This window comes from Crocodylus siamensis, chromosome 13, assembly GCF_052110815.1.
Source record: "Crocodylus siamensis isolate JL-2025a chromosome 13, ASM5211081v1, whole genome shotgun sequence".
Classification (NCBI taxonomy): domain Eukaryota; kingdom Metazoa; phylum Chordata; order Crocodylia; family Crocodylidae; genus Crocodylus; species Crocodylus siamensis.
The window spans coordinates 24,596,286-24,619,470 of record NC_143407.1 but is presented as its reverse complement, the minus strand read 5'-3'; the positions used below and the strand labels follow the sequence as shown (position 1 = coordinate 24,619,470).

Here is a 23,185-nt window from a genome sequence, read left to right as displayed (position 1 = left end):
GGATTTCAAGAGCAATCTCATTTGGAAACAGAAGGCCCATTGTGTTGCTCTTATCCAGAGATTTTTCTGATCGGTCTTTTTAGTGGGAAGAAAAAAAAGCCTTTATCGACTGGATTTAACATGCTAAAAAGTAATCCACAAAGTAGGCCAGGAGCTGCAGTGGTGATAAGAGGAACATAAAGACACCGGGAGGGATTGAGAGACTGCAGGTTTCATCTTTTAAATTCCCTCTTTTTTAAAAAAAAGGAAGTGTGGCAGAAATGTCAGCGAAGCTTTACGAGGAGGGGGAGCGCTGTTCTACTTACAGTTGGTGCCACCTGGAAGAGGAAATTATTTCTAAGTAAACAGCCCAGCAGAAGCCACGACACAAAGGAGACCCTCCCTCCCCCCTGCACTGCCCTTCAGAGAAGCATGACATTAGAGCTGCAGAAAATTCATCTCTGTGGGCAGAGCAGGGCTGAGGGCAGCAGCATTGCACCCCTCTACCCCCATATTAATTCATTAGTGAGGGCTGCGACCTCTGGCCTGCCTGACCTGACCCTCCTGGTGATGAACGAGTTTAGTCCTGCACGTGGCATGGGAGGTAGTTGATCCCTGCGGGCTAATTGATTCAACTTGGCAAGGCACATTTTGGAGCCCTGCTTGCTGAGCAGGAAGATCTGCAGAGGAGGACAAGGTGTGGGACTCCTATAATCCAGCCAGGGACGTGGGGGCTGAAGGGGGAGCTGGCCTGGCAGGAAGCTATGTAGCCAAAATGTACAACACCAAGCGGAGATGGCCTGTTTCTACTTAACCAGGAGGCACACACATGGGCGTTAACACTACAAGAGGCTTCTTTCTATAGTGCAGCCATTTGCAAAGCAGTCCCTTTGCAGACCCCCTCTGAAACACCTCCACTGCCACCAGCAAAGGAAATCATATTTCTAAACCTACAAGTAACAGCAGACAGGAACAGGATGACAACACAGACATTTCCACACCCCCAGATGGCTCACAGAGGGGGTAAGACTCCAAAAAAAGGACCACCGTGCAAGCAGCACTAATAGGAAAAATACTGAGGTATTTTCATCTAGTCCAAAATGCTGACGTAAGCTTCGCTGTCCTGAACCCGACTGTAGGATACTAGAGTATTTTTAACAAGAGAAGAATTTCTAGATTTAAATCATGTCTAGAAACCCAGCAGACCGCAAAGTGAATTGAGAAGAATTGCTTTGTCAGTCATTATTTATAATAACTATTCTATATATATCTGAGCCACTCCGCAGAAGCACATGAAGGATCGCTAGCTGAATGACACTAATGTGCAAGCAGATGTGAGGCAGAAGAGAAGGGGTAGGGGGAAGAGGAAGGCTGCTGGAGGGAAAGAGCAATAACAGCGAGTGGGGAGCCTGAATTGCCTTGCTATGAGGAACGGCCATGAGGAAGGGAAGCTGGGAGGCTCTGGCACAAGCAGAAAGCAGGAAGCTCAGCCCAGACAGTGACGAGTAGATAACAAGCCATTGCCATTTGTGCAGGGGATGAGGAAGCTGGGACCTCTCATCCCACTGCATATGTCTGGTCACCCCAATAAACAGATTTTGTGTGCTGCAAGGCTGGCTGGCAGGTGCATTGCAACAGGAGCCCAGTGCTCACTGGCACCTCAGCATAGTCAGCCCATCAGCAAACAATGCGGGGATTGTGCAAACTGAGGAACAGGCTTTTTCTTTGGGCTATATAAGCAGCTGTGACAGGTCAGGCACTGAAAGCATCCACCAGCCAGAGGCAAACTGCACTGACACAAAGCGAGCTGCACTGCTGGGTAAGTGCGCTGATACAGCCGGGACCCCCCTGCAGGTGCTGTGGCTGGACAGTTCTTGTTCCTGTACCATACTGCTCTGTTGGAGCAGCTGCTGCACCTTGCTGGTGGACAGGTTTGAAAGAACGTGGCCTTGCTTTTCACATGCACTGTTGTGCTCAATGCTGAGGTTGCTCAACACTCCTGGCTGCCTGAGTGACAGAGATAGGCCCACCATGCCATATGAAACCTTTTAACAGAGTGGTCAATGGCATGGGTCATGTTGTTAAACCCAGCGGCTGCAGTGGACTTCCTGAGAGTCACCCATGCTCTTACGGCTGCATCAGGATGCTCCATTCATCTCACTACACCTCCAAATAATACCACTCGACTTACATTGAGGCGCCATCCTCACTCTAGCGGTAGCAGGGTCAGGGAACAGGTACCACTCGCACAGAAATGGTCACGGTGGTGGAACAAAACCATGATACCAGAGTAGGGTTAATGTTTAACTGAGCCTTACTGAGATTACAAATGACATGATGGCATCCTGTCCATACTACTGCATGCTGGTTGGAAGACAGCTTGTAATCGGGTCCCTTTCCTCAACTGTAGTTGTGGTATTGACAGGGCCTTAAAAATTGCCAGGGGGCTAAGTAGCAGAAATCATTGCTTAATGCACAACATTTTAGTTCAAGCTACAGTCACATCACCTTCCCTCTTCCTCCTCCTTTCTTTTTTATCCCCTAGTGCTGTTTTGACATATCCTTGACGGTGAGATATGTGGAGCAGTGATTGCCTTTATACAGCGTCCAGATATCACCTATTACTGATAGGGTTCCTGATCACTGACTGGATGCTCTTAGTTGCTCATAAAAAGAAAAGGGAATGACAGAACTCTCCCTCCTCACAGAAAGCTCATGGATCACGGCAGTTGCGTCAGCTCCACATCACTGGTTCCCAAGTCTAAGATACAAGCAAATGTATGAGCTAGACAGGCACTGCAAAGTGCATCCTGACTCTTCATGCACAAGTGCCTGGCTCTCAGCATCTTACTTTCCTTCTAGAGGTCTCGTATCGATTAAGACCAGAGCCTGTGCCCTTGAAAACCTGTTCCCGATGTCATTTGCCCTGGTGGATATATATGCATGTTATTACAGCAGAGAAGCTCCTAATGCAGGGGTGCATCACCGGCCCATACAACTTAATCCAGTAATGTACTGAAGTAGACAGGTAGACAGGGTTTCTGTCAGTGCAAACCACTTTGTGAGAGCAGTGCCACCTCTTCCAAACAAGCAGAAGCAACGTGAAGGCTACTCACAGCTCGCCTGCCTGCCAACACGCTCAATGCAAGCACGATACGCCAATGCCCTTATTGCCCAATGATTATGAGAAAGACACTAACCCCAAAACTGTGTGTCATGTGGAAGCGTCTTCTGAGTTACTGTAGTTGCCAACAGTGAGGTGGTCCGAATCGGTTTCTTTACTGAAAAACACATAGCCTTTTTTTTTGTTTTACAAGCTTCAGTAGGGACTGGGGAAGACCATCTTTACTATACTGACCCTGAACTAATATATATATAATTAGTATCTCTCTCCCGCACATGCGCACATATGATACTTTTTTATCATTTCGCCTGCTGCTATACATTTCAGGTATGGCATAGGGTAGAGGCAGTCTGCCAGGAAAGCATGGGCTAAAAGTTGTCCAATGAGTTCTCCGATGCAGCCCATGTCCATCCTTTTCTGCACCGCAGAGGTGTGGTCCTGGGAGACTACAGGTCCCAGGGTGCAGGGCCCCAGCTTAATCCCAAGTGGCTAGACCTGCTGTGCCCTTGGGACACATCCACGTTAAAAGGGAAGGGAAGGCTGCAATCTCAATTGACACAGCACCCCCCAGGACAATGCAGCCCCTGGCTGAAACCCCATGGAGCAGACACTTGCAAAGGATGCAAAAGCAGTGCAGCCTGGTCTGAGCACCTTTTGTATGCCCGGCGACTCTTACAAGAGCCTGACACATCCTTCACCTGGAAGGGACCGAAGGCATAATACAACAATACAAGCATAACAGGTATAAAACAGTAAGAAGCTTCCCTCCCTCTCCTGTTGGTGGCTGCAAGGCTACTCACTGTTGTTCAGCTTTGGCTCGGTCACTTAGGAAGAAGAGGGCTGTGGCCAGGAAGAACATGCCTCCCAGGACGATGACAAAGGGGCAGAGCATGAGGGCATAGCCCAGGCTGAGGAACTCCCAGAGCGGGGACTCCTTCGTGCTCTGTTGGATCAGGTCGGAGATCTTGGAGGGAAGAGCAAGAAAAGAAAGAAACGTTACAACTCCAGGAAGTCGGGGGAACAGAGAATGAAACTCAGCATGAAGGCAGACCAGGGACGAGGCTGCTTTAACCAGCGGCCTGCTGAGCACGTAGGCCGAGAGTTAAACAGGCACGTTCTCTTTATTCAACACCCTGCGTTCTTTGCAAAAGCCCCTGCGTGCACCATTATCCTCCACTCGGGAGCCCTGGTGGCATTTTCAGTTTGGAGCAGAGCAGAAATCTCCTCTCCTTATGGGTCTCTCAGCCCGCTTCAGTATTATTCCTTGTCCTTCTTCCCACTCGCCCAGATTGCTTCAGCATCTGAATGAACAAGTCTCATGCTGGATGTGCTAACCGAGGCTATTAACACAGCTGCACTACTACCTATGAAATATGAAACTGTAGTGAATTCTGCAGGCTGGGTTATTCCTCCTCTGTCATCTGCCCTTTGGAAGGAGGTATCTCACAGCCCATATGCTTATGCTGCATGTGTGGGCGTGCAGAGGGCTCTCCCAGAGAATGTAAAAGCTATCGGGTCTTGTCTGTGCTTCACAGACACAGAGCGCTCTCCTGAGAAGGCACGTATCCTCGTGTTTGAAGCCAGTTTTCTCTTACCCTTTGTAATTCTGTGTGCCCACTACTGTCAGCATTGCTGTAGTGCCCTGGGCATCCCTGTTTACTAGATACAAACAGGACAAACAGCTTCACCCCAAGAGCTTAACTTCTAACTATAGCTGCTTCCTTCTATTAAGAGGTAGCAAACTTTGGCAATAAGTCAACAGGTTTATAAGACAGAGGGCAGATTTGAGGCACGTGGCATTACAGAAGTGGTCTTACCCTGGTATTATGTAGTTCAGCACTGGAAAATAGGGTTGCTAAAAGACTGTTCACTACAGCCAAAACACAAACCAAATCTTAGCCTGAGTTGGTCAACAATCCAAGTTGGCTTTTCTAGCTCTAAGTGCAAACCACTATAAGGACTACAGTGGTGCCTTTAGACACAGGCATATTTATGTCTTGCTACCCCATCTGACCTACAGTATTTGTTGTGTGAGACTACTGCAAAGAGGACCAATTAGCCCTACACGTGGTCGGGAATTTGGGATGTCAACTCCTATTGAAAGGTGGAGGGAGCCCCACCACACGCTTCCTGAACTAACTGAACATTTCCAGATCTAAAGCAATGCCCTCAATGCAACGCTAGAAACAGACAGCTCTTGTGCAGCGTGGGTTTGTCATCAACCCTAAACTGCTTCCCTCCTTTCTCATGAAGCAGGATCCTTCATGGCAAGAACAACTGGCTTAAGGCAGAAAAATACAAGCAACAAGAGAGATTTATTTACTGGTTATAAGTGTATAGTGACAGACTGACTCAAGCAGAAGAAAATCATACACCTAGAAGGAATCACTAATTCCCAATTCTTCAATGACATGTAGTGAGGTAGTGGGTAAAAGCCATTAGAAGTGGCCTCAGCAGATGAGAATAAACAGAAGCAAAGGTGATACTAAAACAGGCTACGTGGGGTTTCAATGCAAGGTGCGCAGAGGGCTGTTAAGGCAGTGCCGGTCTCAGCCTTCCTCTTTCCAGAATAGTTTCTGAGATGAAGCACGTCACGAAAGATATGCAGGGGGACTGGGCAGATGTCTGTAGCACCGTTTCTCATTTTATGAGACATCTGATAAATGAGGAGTCAGCAGAAGGATGTGGTGCATGCCTCAAATGCTTGTACTCCTGTTTTGGAAACTGATTTTTCTCAGAACAACACTGTGGCTACAATGAGGATTTGGACTTCCCAAGCCTAAAGCTCTTAAGCCAAATCCTGTGCCCCATTCTTATCCTAAAACAGAAGGTGAAGTTTGGGCATTTGGGATGTAGCCAAGGAGCTTCTGCTGCCCTCTTAAGGAGAGCCCTGTGCCACTTGTCCAATGTATAATTAGAAAATAGGAAAACAAAAGTGCGGTTAAACGAGAGGCTTTTCCTTTCTTTCTGTAAAAAATGATCTTTGGGCTGCAAAGCAAAAGTAGCGACCGTTAATCTGTGACATTTATTTAAGAAAATAACTGCAAGGCAGGACTGTGAAGAAAATAAGTGCTCAGGAAATTAGAGGAACAAAGAATGCAACCTATATGCTGCCAGGAGACAGAGACTTCAATTAGCAGTTATTTCTCTCCCCACGTATCCAGTTGCTAAGTGTCAAAATGTCCTTTGTTCTCCATTTGTAACCAAAATTAGGCAATGGACCAACTTCTCAACATGCACCAGCAACAATTTAAACTAGACACTTTCACCTAAAGATGCCAAAGCACTTTGCAACAGTAGACTGGTACTAGCCTGCCAGGGATCAAGTGACAAATCTCACAACCCCCTACACACAAGACAGGATTATAACCAAAGCAGCAACTCCCTGTTGTCTCTCTAACCACTGGGCATTGCCTCCACTTGCACAAAAATGTGCCAGTCTAGACCAAAAGAAGGTTTTTCTTCAGCTCACACAAATATCAAAAAGAGGCCACTACATACTTCATGCTTTCTACCAAATGAACCCATCAACTCCTAACTTTTACTCCTCGGTCTCCATAGTAGAACTAAGCCAACATCTTGCAAGCTTTAACTAAGCACATCTGTTCTTCACCTGTACGTTTGGGAAAGTAGTTTTCCCCCACCCCTGCCATGCACAACTTGGGTACCAGGAAGTTCCTGCCAACTGTTTGCACTTAAGGGTGGTCTTTGCATCTTGGGGGTGGCTCACCCCAAGACAATCAGAGAACCTCACACCCTCTGTTGGATTTAACCCCATAATACCCCTGGGAGGTAGGGTAGTGCTATTAACTCCATATTGCAGATGGGGATATGAACCCAGCTCTCTGTGCCCCAGATTAATGGTCTAACAACAAGCCCCTCCTTCACGATGGATAGAAAGCTGCTCTTTCCTTCTGTGCAGAAGCTTCCCCACCATGGCACCTGAGCACCCCCGTTCTCTGTGTACTGCTGTTTATTAGATATGGTTCCTGGAAGGCAGAGAGAGCTTTACCTCCTGATTTTCAGAAGCATTAAGCACTTGCACCTCCCATTGGCTTCCACAGTCACAGGTGCACAGCAGCTTTGAAAACTGAGCAGTTAGTTAACAAAAGAAAAGCATATTCTTGAGTTGTCCCCATTTAAAAGCTTCCAAGATAGAGTCTAGTATTGACTCTGAAATGAGATTTCCCCACCTGGAAGCAAAGAAAACAAAATAGTGCAAAACACCCAGACTGCTAGAATTCAGTTCTTAACCAATTTTATTACTTCACTAGGTTCCATACACATTATTTTTACTGTTCATTTACCCAGCATGACTCTCCAGGCATCCCAGTCATTTGCTTTAACCTTCTATAAAGCAATTGTTAATACTGCAACCTTTACACCTTCTGTTAGGGAAAAGCACGATCTGGTGTAAGACCGAGTATCCCTTTGGCCTGTTTTAGTAACACCTCTTGCTAGCTGGCCTCACTTGTGCTGCCATTATCTTTTTCTGACTGGATCAAAGTATCTTTGTTCCAAAGGCCTTGAAGTGGCCGGCAAGGTACAGGCTTTCCCAGATGCTCCACATGTACATTGATGTGATTTGTCTGGCTGTGATTTGGTATGGCCCAGTCCTGAGAGACTTTCAGTACCTTGCATCTGCCACTGGCCTCAGTGGGCATTTAGCACCATCTGCATCCAGACCATCGTATTTTGTTCTTCCGGAAATGATATGCTTGGGAAAGAAGGAAGCAGATCAGCGACTAGAATGAAAGGCGAGTGAAGAGGTTTTGCCGTTCTTTTCCAATCTAATCTAAGCCCTTCACTAAAGCTCTAAGAAACCCCAAACCCCAGTCTCATTTTGAGCAGCTGAGGTAGTGTTGACCACAGATGAACAGGAACGAGTCCACTGAAATTATTTCACTCGTGGCATTTTCAGAACGTTTGATTGCGAACGGCAGGCGCTCAACAGATGGCAGCCGATTGGATGGAGTCCATATAGAGAAAAGCCCATTTTCTGAGTGACTTTGCATGACAGAAAATTAATGATACGATTACAATGGGCCCAACTCACTAAACCCGTTCAGCACTTGTGTCTCAGTCTGAGGATTAGGCAGGCTGCAGGGAAGGAGAGACCTCGGCACCTTTGCTTTGTAAATATGTGCTGTCTATTTTTGGAAGACTGAGCAACCTACTGGCATCTAGCAAAGCTCAGGTGTGCCACAGCCTAGGGAGACAGGCTTTTCTTCTGCATCACACGCTCTCCAGAGGGGCACAAACAGTTCACTCGAATAGATCTCCTAATAACGACAGAAGAATAGCAGCAATTCAGTCCCCTGGGAAATCCATACCATCCCTTCCTCTCCACCTCACTGCTGAGTCTCACGTCTAACCTCTCTTCTTCCTCTCCATGCTTACTGGATTTTCTGACCATCCCATAGAGAGACACCTTCAACCTGCTTGTGTGGCTGTTATAATACAAGATCTGAGTGTTCAACCCTTATTTTAATTTTCTCAGTTCTTGCTCTGCTTCTCTCCTCAATATCTCTTAAGACCGTATGCCTTGTAATCTCACTATTGCACTTAGAAATGGCTTGGGATTATACACTGGGAATTTAAAGAGACACTACTGGCAAGTATAGGCCCAGCATTTTTTGAGGATTTTGCCAAACCGCATATGAATAGGAAATGTAAAACAACAAATACAAATCATGAAAAAAATTTAAATTAAAATACAAATACTGCTTTGCATGGCAGAAACTCAACTGTACAGCATCATGCTAAACATAGGAAAGCAGTATAACCAAAGGGAAAGTACAATTGATTAGTCTATGTTTCAGTCCTGCCTTTGAAGTCCTTTCAGTTTCAACCCTGATACATCTGGAGGCTGAAAAGGATGGCTGGCAATGTCGACAGTGTCCCTTTGAGAGCCCCCCTGGATTTGTCATTCAGTTGGCAAGGGCGTCAGCGTCATTCTGATGTGGATGGCACCCGACAGTCACGGCCAAAACTCCTGTAGTATTTCCCTGATGCAGACCAGCCTGGCTACGCTGTTGTTCTCTCCTGCCTGGATTAGTGCCATGTAATACAGCCAGTGTGTCTTTGAATTCACTGCAGGATTTCCAACAAGGCAACCAAGGACTCTGGCAGCTGCGCTGAAGAACGAACATACGATGCCTGATCGTGGTTCAGCAACATTTGCTTCCATCTAAGAGCTGCATCGGCTAACAGGAGGCCTAGAAGTTCATTTTCTCTACACTACTAACTCCTTGTATCCTTAGGCTTGGCTACCCACATATCTTATGCGAGTATAACTGTATAACTGTTAGGGGTGTGAATTTTTCACCATAACTGTGGTACTGGACAACTACCATCAGTGCAGTTTTGCAGGAATAAAGCTGCCCTCTGTTAGCACAGTGGATTCCCATCCCTGCCTACAGATGCAGCTAAGGTGGTACTACTTTCTCATACAGACATGGCTTAAAGCAGCTATGCTTATCACCTCCCAGGGGCCTCTTTCTCTCCACATCATCCATGTGCATTCCTCTGGCACTGGAACAGCAGCTCTTGTTCACTACATGAGGGATGACAATTACTGCCTCCTGACATCGCTCTGGGGAGCAAAATATCGCTGCGAACTCAGCTGTAAGAAGGACTCTTTTCCCCCCTGCCTTCTGCAAATCATGCTGCGAGGTGCTCAGCCCAATTGCCTCCCGCTGCCTTTAAGGGGAACTGCCAGCACTCAGCAACTCCTAACAGGTGCTCAGCAGCTCTGCAAACCGTGCTCCACGTTGAAGATTGTCAGCATGCTGCCAAGTTAAAGCACAGGGGACATGTTTGCAGACATCAGAATAGGATGGGACCACCGCAGGGAGGTACCCTCTCTCCCTTGCCTGAGACTCCAGTGCTGGATGCTCCTGCATTTTGCTGTTCCTGAGCAATCGGTTTAGAATTGCAGGCTGAGATTCAGGGTGAAAGGTGCTGCTCTATTAACTAACTCCCCTGGAGTTTGCTGCTGTACTAAAGGTCCTGCTATGCAGCACAGTCCACTCTCATAGAATCACAAAAGCATAGAAAGTTAGGGTTGGAAGGGACCTCAGGAGGTCATCTAGTCCAAGCCCCTGCTCAAAGCAGGACCAGCCCCAACTAGAGCATCCCACCCAAGGCTTTGTCTAGCTGGGTCTTAAAAACCTCCAAGGATGGAGAGTCCACCATCTCTCTGGGTAACCTGTTCCAGTGTTTAACTACCCTCCTAATTAGAAAATTAATCCTAATATCTAACCTAAACTTCCCTCATTGCAGCTTGAGACTTGCTCCTTGTTCTCTCCTGCCAGAACTCTGTGTTATAAAGCAAGTGGTTTTGCAGCTTAGATGGGAGCAAGTTCTTTTTTTCAAGTCTTATTTGTCCATCAGTGTCACTGTTTTATTCCTGACCAGACTCTATCGATTGGTTGACTTTATAGCATAGATAAGATCCTTGAAAGCCATTTCCAAGAGGTTACTGAACCTTAGTGTACATGGAGCTTGGCTGGATTCCTATGGGATTCTTTGCAGTCATAGAACAGTACTGTTCCCATATCCTGTACCATCAGATTGGGTTTGCTTAATGAGATTTTATTTAAACATATTAAGGGCCTGATTTTCAGACATGCTGGGAATCCATAATGCCAGCGGAAAGTAACAGAAGCAAGGGGTGCTCAGCAGCTTTGAAGAATTAGTCTCTGAACACTTAGCAAAGATTGTTTTATATTTGGGACATCGTTCTGCTTTTTAGGGCACATATCACTCTGGAATGCTGCCAAATCAGCACAAGGAGAAGGCTTGTCAGCTTAATCCAGGAAGGAGATAAATCTTGTATCGACTGATCTTCAAGGTGCTTAGTTTTTCCTCTCTTTTTCAGATGACAGCCATGATAAAGACTTGGCCATTGCACGCTCAGTAGAAGGGACCTTGTCACCTGGCTCTGCTAGGAATAGACAACTTCCTGAGCAGAAAGAGACTGCACAGAGGAGTTGCTGGTTGGAAAGGAGAGATCCTAGCACTGCTTCTTCGGGCAGGCACGCAGCTGAAATCCTATAAGTAGAGCCCTCTTTAAGCCACTGCACCCTGGGCAGGAGCTATTTACTCCTGGATTAAAATTAGGATTTTATATTAAGATAACACTTTAAATGTAAAACTCTGTACTTTGCAGTGGAGAGATAGTAAATGACAGACACATTGTATATGTAGCACACTGCTGGCATAATTCAGTTTTATCAAGGTGGATTAACTGACCTGTAGAACTCCTCTAGAATAATCTGTTGTGTGGACAACTTTCGGATTTGTTTTAATTCATGCTGGCAGTGGTTGAAGCAAAACCCTAAAATGGCATTCTTATTCCAGATTAAGAACCTCCACATAGGGAGCTATTTTGGAATAGTTAAAGTATTTCATATTCACTTGGTCTTGCTCTTAGAGGACCTCACTAGATACACAGGCCCTTACATACAAAGCGACTTCCCATCCATAATTAATAAGCATGTGCATGGCCAGAAAGTCCTTCAAAAATTTATCTGCTACCAGGCCACTTCAAACCAGGACAGGCAGCCCGTGGAACCTGGAACTCCAATTATAACCTTCATTAAAGAAGTATCCTAGTTGTCGTGTTCACTCTGATTCTCCTTTGCTGTGCGACTGATCAAATGCTGCTGTGTCTTACTGCAACTCAGCACCAGTGATAATTAACACTGTTCTGCTAACTACTTGTTAAAGGAAAGTAATTAGCATTCTTGCTATTTAGGAAGCTCATTAGATCCAGTTTATCAGCTCACTCAAATAATGGGGCGGGGGGGGGGGGGGAAGAAATGACAGCTTTACGGTTCAAAATTTTCCGGGAGTTACTCAGGGTCACACAAACCTTCTCAGCAACAAAAAAGAAGGAAAGAAGTGGGGGGGAAACGCCACTCAGTTCAGACTGGCCTACACTGGACCATGAGGTCACCTGCCGTTTTCTCGCTTTGGCCCTGTGGTTCTAGGCAGAGATCATTACAAAGGACAAGGAGCCCTTTGCAGATGCTGCATCCATCTGCCAGGCAGATAGGTGTACCTGCAAACTGGAGAAGGGGCACACCCCTCCATCCCACCCTGTCAAGATAAAGCTATCAAAAGTACAGGGATTCAAATGAGGTTGGCAGTAGTAGTGGCCATTTGCATTAAAGGGAGGCTTTTTAATTAGATACATGGAGGAGTAGTCCAGGTGAAGGATCAGCTATAACCTTATGTGACACTGGCACTTCCTCTCAGGGGAAAAAAAGCACGAGGGACAGTCACCCACTGCACAGGTATGAAGTCACGTGAAGCAGCATCTCACAGGTCACGCTGCAGAGGTGGCAGTGGGGTGATAGCACCAGTTGAACGCAGGAGAGCCTAGGCTGAGAGAAGGTGCAGGGGGAAAAAAACAGAGCATGAGCCAGCAAGACCCTCTGAACACCCAACTCCATCAAGCCTTGAAACAACAGGAGAAGAAAGGGATGCGGGGCAGGAAAGCTCTGTAAAGCAGCCAGGTAAACATGAGGGACAGCAGCACAAGGGCAGCGAGGACAACTTCTGTCAGTGAATGAAATTTCCCTTGCAGATCACGGGCAGGAGGGACCCTGGTGCAGATGCCGGTTTGCTGTCCCCGGCAGGGCTGGAAGCACACACGAGGATGGAGGAGGAAAGCACTGGTTGTGCTCAGAGGGGGAGCGAGCGCAGAGTGCAGAGTGCCAAGAGTGGAGCCCAGAAAGCTGTCTGTCTGCATGAGTTTCCTGAATCAAAGGACCCTGCCAGAGTGCTGGGGAAAGCTGCCTTTCATGTCTGGCAATGCTGTAAACCCCGGCCGCGAAGACAGACACATCCTCACACACACCAACCTAGAGGCACTTCTAAAGCCTCCCCCTACCCCATAGCCAGCGATACAGTTCAGAAGAGAGGGAGCTTGTGGAAATATGTAGCTGTGCTCTATTACCCGAGTTAACAGTGGACCACATTATGCCCTTGGTTACACTCATTGAACCTTCTTGGGCTTGCAACATGGTCCAGAGATGACAGCCTGAGAGCAGGGGGTTAGGACAACTGAGCTTTATACCAGGCACTGGTTTGCAGTGGGATTTTAGGTGAGTCTCTTAACAGACCTTTGCTCCAGTTGTCCCATTTACAAAACGGATAATAAAGTGCCTGGCAAGGGTGGGGAAGCGCAAAAGTTCTTGAATGCAAAGCACTGCAGTTGTCAAAAGCCTTGCCACCCGTCTTGGGAGTGCAACAGACCCTATTTCACCAAGTAGGATTGATACAAATTCCACAAATGACTGCTTGGCAAATATGGAGTAAATTGCTGAGGTGCAGGCACCACCTCACCCAATAAGTGATTGCAAGGGCACTTTCCATGTTTTATGAATGAGCTGCCAGTACCAATTTACCATAATTGATCCCCAATGCTAGGTAGGTAGTAAAACCTTCTTACAAAAATTACAGCCACCACCTTAATCAAATGAATTTGCATAGCATCTTCATAAGACAGTCTCAGTGCCTTTTACCAGGATAAAACTGCATTCATGTTATCAATATTTAAAGAGCTAGGAAAAGCAGCTACACACAGAGGTCTCTTCCCACTCACTTTTTAAATGCAAAAACACACTGGGCAGTTTGGTTGGCAATACGAAATTGCCTGAGCCTAGAGCAAGATTACAAATGCCCAAGTCTGCATTGCCACAAAGTCTGGAACAAAGATGGATTAAGTCAACCTCCAGTTCTCACTCAAGCAGATGACTTGGGCTCCCAATGACCACAAAAAAAAAAAAAAAAAAAAAAAATCACCAGGCCTTAGTGTGAAGTGCTTTCTGTACATCAGAACCAGGCTTTAAAATCCAGATGCAGGCAAGGTTATTTGGGTAAAACTGATCAGATTCACCCAAAGAACCTTGTCTGCCTAAGTCCCTAGAGTCTAACACAGCTACAACCTACAGTACCCTTAAAATCCATGTATTTTATGGGAGCTGATACAGATGGGGATAACTTGTTGAGACAGTCAAGCGCCTGCAATCCTGTGAGTGGCTGAAGTCACCCAGGGAGCCACTCAAGAAAGCATCCCAACTGCTACCACCCAGAAATCAGCAGCATAAGCAGCTGCGATCAGTGGGGGCTTCTGAACTTCTCAAAAGCCTCCGTGAGCAAAAGGAGCTTCCTCTGGCATGTATCTCATTAACTGCTAAAAGAAAGAAGACCCGGAGACTGCATCGTACACCCCAGGGTGAGGATGGAAGGGAGAACCCCAACTGAAAGCTCTTTGGTCACCATATTCTTTGCTTGCCTGGCCTTCCCCCCTCTACAGATCTACAACTCGGTATAGTCTGACCACATCCAACAGAGTGACGTCCTAAAGCTCCAATTCTTGTAAGAGCCAAAGGGAACTGGACACCCAACCTCTGTTGGAAGTTAATACGAGATAGGTGTTTAACGCTCAGAGGCTCCCTTGAAAATCCCATCCCTCAACCAAGTCGCTCTCCCCTGCCCCACCTCCAGGCCTACATACCTCTCCAACAGGGATTTTTATCATTATCTAGGGCTTCATCCTATAGCCCTTACTCAGGCAGATAATTCATACAGTGAGACCTGCAGGTACTTAAAAGAATAAATTGCTGGCCTGCAAATTCAGCAGTGAAATCAAGTGTTCACTCTTTCGTTTGAAACAATATTAGCTCTTCTGTATTTTGAAATCCCCAGATGACCTTTCTGCCACCATGCCACAGGGAATACGAGAGCCAAGCCAAGCCAGAAGAAGCTACAAAATACAGGATGCTGGCACCTGCCATGATATGATAGTTTCCTAGCCTGAAGATAAAACCTATCTTCAACAATGACAGGATCATAGAAATCCCAGTATAGCAGCGAGCTTGGCAGACCGTCATCCCATAGTACCCTGGTATCTTTATACAATTTGCAGGTCAAACAGTCCATGGATTCTACAGGATTTGGCACACTGGCTTAGGAAACCAAAGATCTTTCTATTACACCAAACAGCACCAGAGCAGCTTTTTTAAAGATGAATTTAAGTCCATCTACGCTTTTTTCCACTTCACTATTACTTCCTTTTTGGCAACATGAAGCAAAGGGGAAAAGCATTTAATCAGTGAGGCTTGGGAGCCATAATTGTGTGCGCACACATCCTGATATGCAATATGACAAAACATAGGTCCAAGTCTACATTTCAGCCCTTCCCTCCTATAATTGCCACCAATATGTTAGCCTCATTGGCTTCTTCATTACACTCGGTCTCTACCGTCCACGCCTTTTCCCATGAAGCCTGCCAGGCACAAAACAGCCTCTCCCAATTCCTGTTTTGCCAAGACACTATCCTTTCACCATTCAAATCCCCACTTAAATCACTTCTACTGCAATGCTCACAAGATTTGGAGTTAATCATAAATTTAGTAAGATCATACATATTCATACTCCTAAGTTCTTCCCACCTCTCAGTTCCTCACTGCATTGAGCTTCCCTTGAGAGAATGACTTGTAAGGCAAAGAATTGTACTTTTTGTGTCTTACAGAGTACCAGAGACCTGTTGGTGATATAAATGTAAATGTGTATTGTATCATTCACTTGCCTCAAGGTGATGAAAGATGCAGATATGAGCTAGGTGGAGCAAAAATTATTTTTTTAAATAGAAACCACAGAAGCAAGAAAGATGGGAACATCCAAAATACTCTATACGCCTCCAGGGTGCTCAGCTGGAAGAAGAGGCCTATGAGTTATCTCTGTGAGATGATGGGCCAAATTACTGTACATTACTGTTAATCTTCAGGAACTTACAGTATTGATAACCACAGGGTTCCTGCTCCGTGGGTAGAGGCAGGGCTTCATTTTCCAGATTGGAAATCACCTTTTACAAACCCTCAGTTAATAAAGACATCCTCCCCTCCCCTCAAGCATCATGGTGTGCACTTACAAATCCGATCAGGTAGGGGCTGCCAGCGTCTCCCAGAAGGTGCGAGGTGAAGCTCTGCAAGGCCACTGCGGTTGCACGGCGTGTCGGGATGACCACGTACTGCAAGGAAAGAGGCAAACAAATAAAGGTGGAAAGTCAAACAGAAAACCTGCCTAGCTGCCCCGAGTAGCTGGGCCGCTCCCAGCTCCAGATCTAAGCTGGGCTCTTTTGTCATCAGAGACTGGGAAAGTGACACCAGGGCTTTCAGCAGCAAAGGCAGCTGCACTCCAGCTCTGCATAGGCTGCAATCATGTGGGCAGCTCTGGAGCTTTGCTATCATCACCAGGTTTCTAGTTGCAGACGCTTAGAGAAAGGAGGGTCTCCATCCTGCTTCACCTGCTCTCTCTTTTGGTAATATTTTATGCAGGACTGTGGCTTACAAATGGGCTCAGCATGCAGCCCTTACAGACTCCCCAGATTCTACCTTCTCCATTAGCTCCCCTCCTCCAGCACATTAGCTCTCCCTCTCACCCACTGCAACCCACGTTTTTAGATGGCCGGTGTTTACTTTACAGGACATCAAGCACAAGGGCCGCTAACAGCAAAGACATTTGTCAGGTTCTAGCTTTTGTTGGCATAACTATGAAGGGCAGCACCTCCTCAGGTCTGAGGTCTGCCTCAGATTTTTTTTGTCTGCTTATACTAACAAAAGTTAACAGTGATGCACTGGAGAAATTCATCATTGTGCCGTCTGCTCCTACGACCCCATGACGTCAGGTCAAGCAAAATCCACCTGAGTCAGCAGGAGAACAGGAATGAGTATTATTTCCCTGTTAAGGGATCAGAGCTCACTGGAAATGGAGGACTGGCCAATGAAGCGAAGCCTAGGTTGAGATTTATCATGGAACGATAAATTTAAGGGCAGAATGGACAACTGTCTACCGATATCTCACGCGCAAAGCCTGCCAAAGCATCTCACCCAATTCTTTCTATAACCAGCCCAGGGATGCTGGCTCAGCATCTTACAGAAAGCGAGTGAGCCTTGATGGAGCAGTTATGAATGACGAAGGATCTACCATGTCCCTAAATCCTCAAATGCCTCACTTTAACTTGTAGCCATTGAAAGTGGCTCTGTCTGGAGTAAAGAGTTGTCTACATACCAAAAAAAAAAATCACATTTCAACCTTCCCTCTGACAAAATAAAGAGACTGAACTTCTTTAGTCTCTCATTAAAGATATGCTTTTCTAGACTTCAGCTCACTCTCGTATCTCCCTTCTCAACCCTTCTGGGTTTATCACCCAACAATGGAGTTGTGCTAGGGATGAATGGGTCTTTGCTGATTCTATTTGCCCTGAGCTAATTGCTCCAGAGTAACACACGTCTCTTGGAGAAGGAATGCGAGGCAATCTTTTAATGCCACATCATTTCCTCCTAAGGGAGGAGAGGTATAGTTACCATCTCCCTGAAGTGGAAAGAGAGGATCACGCGAGTGGAAAAAACCTTGAATGAATCCACAATACAAAAGACCCCATGGGGAAAGGTCTCCTTGAGGGATGACTGATTTCAAACACAGTGGCTCAGAGCGTTTAGGAACAGCAGGTAAAAAAAATAGGACTTAGCTGCCTCTGAAAATTGGAATGCCCTTGAGTTATGGTGGACTGGATGGAGCTGCAAATGCCACCGGTGTACAATGATCCAACATGCTACTCAGACAACTTTGTTAAGCTTTTGTAGTTTAGCACCACGTGAGCTAGGAGACAGCAAAATGTGACAAGTTCCCCAGCTGCATCGTGGCTATAATAAGTATACAGAGCCCTTCTATAGCACCTTTTATCCAAGGAACTCAAAGAAACACTGAGTGAGGCTCCCAGCATGCCTGTGGTGGGAAGATGGGTTATTGTTGTTCTACAGGAAGGTAAAGAAATGCACAGAGACTGTCCACAGGTCACATAGAAAATCATGAGTGGAACTAGCAGTGGAAACCAGATATTGCTGCTGCCTCACCATCTCCCTATTGCTAGCCCATGATACAGGTGCAAGGGCACTGGGCGTCCCCCAGGTGAATTCCAGTCTCACATCTCCCCCAGCCAAGACTGCATGGGTGCATGTGGAAGTGCTCCAAGTGCGACTGCTTGAGAACGACGTCTTTGAGGATATACAGGAAGACTTTACCCTCCAGCAGTCGTACCTGGATGGACCCGAGGAAAAATTAATTTATGTTAACAGGTTTCTTGTCTTAAGCTGCAGGTGGTGTCAGAGCTGGCAGGGAAACCCAGACTCCTGACTCACAGTCCTTTCCATAAGGTTCACCCTTTCCAGCAAAAGGACAAAGGCAAATACAAAAATTTATAGGCCTGAAATGAAAACTTGCTTTTGAAAAATGAGTACCAGTAAATAAGTGTCATTGGGAGAAAACTGTGTCCTGAACATTAATTATTCTTAAAAAAAAAAAATGCAGCTTTGCAAATAACAATACAACTTCCAGTAAGACTTTAGCCTTCCCTAACTAATTAAATTATTGATGGCCAAAACCAGGGTGCCTTTATAATGCCAAATACATTTATATGTCTAGTTTGAAGTCCTAGCGAAAAAAATATAATGCAGCCACCAAATGAAACATAACACTTTTTCACCAACTTTAAATAATATTGGGAGGGGGGAAATGTTGTTCCTGCTTAAAGGGTATTTTATTTTGACAGAGAGGAAATAGCTGGTAGTAAACATTAGCTACTATTCTAGGGAGGATAGCAGTAAATTACAGATCTGAACTGCATTTCGATACTAAAATAGAGCCAAATTCAAACCATACACAGGCTGGTTACAACATCCCCGCAGAAACCGGAATCCGAGGGGAAGAGTGTGGGATTGTCCTGGCTTGTCTCTCCAATTCCAGGTTGGGAGGCACACATCACACAGGATGTGCGGGGAGGCTGACAAAGCAGCTCTGGTGAGCCTCACCTCTTTAAATAGAGGTTTGGAAAGGCCATGGTTTTATTACGGACGTTCCTTTCTCCTAGTGAAGATATAAGAACTGCTCTTTCCAGACAGTATGTTCCCCTTGCTCGGTTTAACGTTAAGCATATCATATCTATGGACAAATGCTCTTCCCCAGTTAAAAGGTCACTCCAAAACTCTGAATTGTAGGTGCTAGCTCTTTTAACTCTGCAAGCAAGCCCATTGTTTTAAACTTTAAAGCATTGCTGCTGATTTGATGTTTGCGCTGGGACAGATAGGAAGCTCCAGAATACTGCATGTTGAATTAGTTCAGTATCAGAGGCAAGGAAGGCCTGAGCCAGCACTGATCTGGCTGTTGAGAGTGTTATGGAGCTGTTAACTGTCCAAAATTTCTTGGAACTATCATTCAAAAGGAAGGAAAAGTCTTGATCCAAAAGCCCATTACAATCAGCGGTAGTTTCTTCCCTTGACTTCAGTGGGCTTTGGAATGGGCCCAAAAGACTAAGAAAAATACAATAGAAAAATAATGTCTGCTTATTTAGATTGCAAGCAAAAAGTACTGGAAACTGGCTAGATGTGGCCAGGGAACACAACTTACCCCAAGGGCTGAGAAACACATAAATGCTGTCTTTTAGTGCAGATCCCCACCTCCCAACCAATTCCAAGAACATAAATAATGTGATTTGTAAGGATGTCTGAGGAGCCTAGATGGCATGGGCAGCCAAAGCTGCTTCTAAACAATGCTGCTTCCGCTTCAGATGCTCCCACCTTGCTTCCACTTGATGGACTGCCAATATTTTACTTGCATCCAGCTATAAAGACTTGAAGAAGTGGTGAAGGAGGAAGGGCAGGCAGTCCTTCCAAACAGCTCTGAAGACGACTTTGGGATACACTCCAAAGCACTGAGAATGCCTCCAGGTAGGTTCTCTATGATCAGAGCTTTGTTGGCCTTTCCAAGGTAGGTCTGTACAACTGCATATACTTATTCTACACCTTCACTTAATCTGACCCTAGGGAACCTCATCCATCACAGACTGCCTCTGCTACTAATTTGGATGGCTGAAGCAAAGCAGCTGTGATACCTATATGCACTCATACTGTATTTACTACAGTGATATATATCCCAGTCATCTTACACCTGTTTCAGACCTGAAGACAACATTTGGATCTACAGCATTAATTAAAGGCTGCACTTCCCCATAGGCAGCGCTGGGCTGTTTTAGGAAAAACCTGCCAAAAAATATGGGAAGCATGGGGAACTGGTCTTCTCTGTAGGAGACCCATCACTTTTTGAATCTGGCCTGGGGTTCAGTAGCTAAGCCCTCACTTAGCCATTGACACTGGATCTTGCACAGGAAAATTACCAAGCCAGCACCAACCTTCTCTATTCTTAAAAGCTGCCATGGGGGAGAAATGCTTTTAGGACCAGACAGTGCAGAGCACTCCCTGGTATCACCTGTGGTTGAAAGTATGCAGCTTCTCAGTGGCAGGAAGCCACCTTTCTTCCTGCTGTCTCATGCACTGCAGCTCATTCATTACTGCTGTTACACGGCAGTTTTAATGCTATTTTGGGGTTTGGGTGACTTTGAGACCAATTTGCAAATCTGGCAGATAAAATATGTTTCATAATTAGTATCCTCTGTAAGAAGTCCCCCTCAGCGCCCTCGCTCAAGCACGTGCCTCGATGGAGATTTGGAGAGTTGCACCCAGGAAAATAAGGTTTGTATTGTGAAAATCTGCTCTTGGAGTAAATATCAGCCTTTCAGAACCCCAGACAACAAAGCACAAGCAATCCTGCAGCACAGAGGGTCTGTCATATCCAACTCATTATGGTCTTTCACAGGCCAGCTAAATCCATGAGAGCAGCAGGGCAAGCAATGCAGGGAGTGAGCTTACAAGAGACAACCTTTAAATATTAAAGTAACAAGCAAATGTCCCAGCATTGCCAGGGAACTTGGCACCTGAGCCTGCCCACTCTGGTAAACTGTTCTGCAACTCAGAGGATTGGACCTTTAGGCAGTCAGGAGATCTGTAAATCCTTTTCAAAAGCCCTGACTTGGCCTAATTCTACCACTGAAGTTAGAGAGAAATTCCCATGGACTTCAGTGGGAGCAGAGTTAAACCTGCGCTGACAGCTTCTGGAAAACACCTTTTTTCTTTGAGTCTTAGTTTCCCCTTTTTTTTTTTTTATGTATAACATTTATGTGCATTAGAAGGATGTTGTGAAGCTTCAGTTCTTAATGTCTGTAAAATGCTCTGAGAGTCTCAGTCTGACGGTGCTACAGGCCTGCAAAGTGTTCTTCCTTTTACGTCAATAAATGTATTGCAAGTTAATTCCTCCTGATTACCATTTAAAGTGCATCCTGGCTGGAGCATTAACACACCTCTCTGCTGGCTAGGACCATTATGAAGCTGTCTGAAAAAAAATCAGCTATAATCCTAGCCCTCACCTACTGTCTGACTACACATCCTCTCTAGCCCCATGTGTAATGTAAATGCACTTCTGACCAACTATTTATGTGCTTGCATTGATCTGAATGGATGTTCACATTTATTTGTATAGTGTTTTTACAGACTTGCTCATGCTGATAATGTATAAAGCAGGGACACTACTGTATATTACAGTCAGACCATTTGTCTAGATACACAAGTGAAAGCCTGGTTAAAAAGTCGATGCCAATGATTAAAAACCCATTTTTGGTAAGATTTTGTGCCCCCTCATGCACCTCATTTAGTTTCTGTTTTATTTTTAAATTGGAACTTTGAAAGCATTTCTAACTCATTCTTTCTTTGGGTTTTTTCACCAGTAGAAGTGACAGCAGCATCCCTGCAAAACCGAATTGCATATATAATCCCAAGCACATATGGAATCTGCAGACACTATAAAACCTTAAAAAGAGTCAAAGGATCTTACAAAACCCATTGAGATCAATGTGAAAATCCCAAGTGATCAAGATGGAAGTAGGATCGGGTCCTTTATCTTCCAATTTCACCCAGCATTTAGGGAAAGGATGACATGCTTGAGACCAGGATTCATTCTGCTTATCTGCTATAGATGTCTCGGGTGACCTTGACCAAAGCATTTGAAGCATAGCTATACTGCAGTCACTGCTGTGACTATAGCCATGGTAAACATGCTTGAGATAGCTTTCAACCTGCCAGCTCAAGTTCCAGTAGCAGCAAAGAACTTGGCATTGGATACAGATACTCGAGCAGCATCTCAGCCCATGCAGTGTTTCATGCCGCCACAGCTGCCCTGACAGCTAACTTAAACAAGCAGCAGCAACTGCAGCAAAGACATTGCTCAGATTTCTCCGAGTCTCGGTTCCCTCTCTGCAAAAGTGGAAATCGGCACTTCCCATGCCTCACAGGGATGCTGTCAGGATACATTCAACACAGATTTGGAGATTCTCATGCATGACAGTTAGGAATAGCACAGAAGTACCGTAGGTAGACAGACGTGTGCTTAAGTATTCAGCAGACAACGTAAGCGCAAGCTGAAAGTCTTGGCTTAATCGGAGCCTTACACCTTAGAAATACCGAGCCAGATTTTCTCCTTATTTAAATGTGTGTAAATAAAAAAATTGCTGCACAGAAGTCAAAGGGGTTTAGTATTGGTGGGAAATAAACCTAAGAGAAAGAAAAACGAGGGCTGTTCCTGGGATGAAGTGAGTTGCCTCAAGATGTAAGCATAGGACTAGGCTCGTTTGCAGATTCACCATGTGACTTTCAGAGAGCACTGTAATCTCTCTATGCCTCAGTTTGCCCATCTGTAAAAAGGACCTATTAATAACAGCTGCAGAGTGATACTTCCAAGAATCAGCGTTTCTGAAATGCTTGGAGATCCTCAGATGGATGGGACTACAAATGCACAGAGAGTTATACCAGGAAAACAGACCATTTCCCCAGAGAAGCCAGTGGTCAAGATTAGTTTTCTGATCAGGAAGGCAGAACATGCTTTAGGCAGAGAAAAAAGTGGAAGATCAGGAACACGATGTGAATAAACCTTGATGGCTTCCCCTTAAAACAGAGGGGTGTTAAAAAATTCTTTGGACTTTCCTTTCCTGTGTTCTTTCCCAGGGGCAGTTTCCTATTGTACAGGTATTGAATGGCAGGTTTTGTGGGGCAAAACCAGGAGAGAGAGAAACGGTTGGCTTTGGATGTGGGGAAAAGGGAAGAAAGTGATTTCCCAGACCACAGG

General features: G+C 45.6%; 1 protein-coding gene across 4 annotated transcripts in view; it reads right to left on the bottom strand.

Moving 5' to 3' along the window:
• The window catches only part of LOC149854103 (sphingosine-1-phosphate transporter SPNS2-like), a 166,216-nt gene that overhangs the window by 13,897 nt on the left and 129,134 nt on the right, over nucleotides 1–23,185 (bottom strand). For 2 of the 4 annotated variants that reach the window (XM_090026480.1, XM_090026481.1), the window contains exons 10-12: nucleotides 16,050–16,148; nucleotides 3,904–4,067; nucleotides 3,180–3,260 (exon numbers count right to left, since the gene is read on the bottom strand). In XM_090026480.1, coding sequence (XP_089882606.1) covers nucleotides 3,194–3,260; nucleotides 3,904–4,067; nucleotides 16,050–16,148 — 330 coding nt within the window. In that variant the 3' untranslated portion in view covers nucleotides 3,180–3,193. The remainder of the gene's footprint in view (nucleotides 1–3,179; nucleotides 3,261–3,903; nucleotides 4,068–16,049; nucleotides 16,149–23,185) is intronic. The other 2 variants (XM_090026482.1, XM_090026483.1) reach the window with 1 other exon arrangement.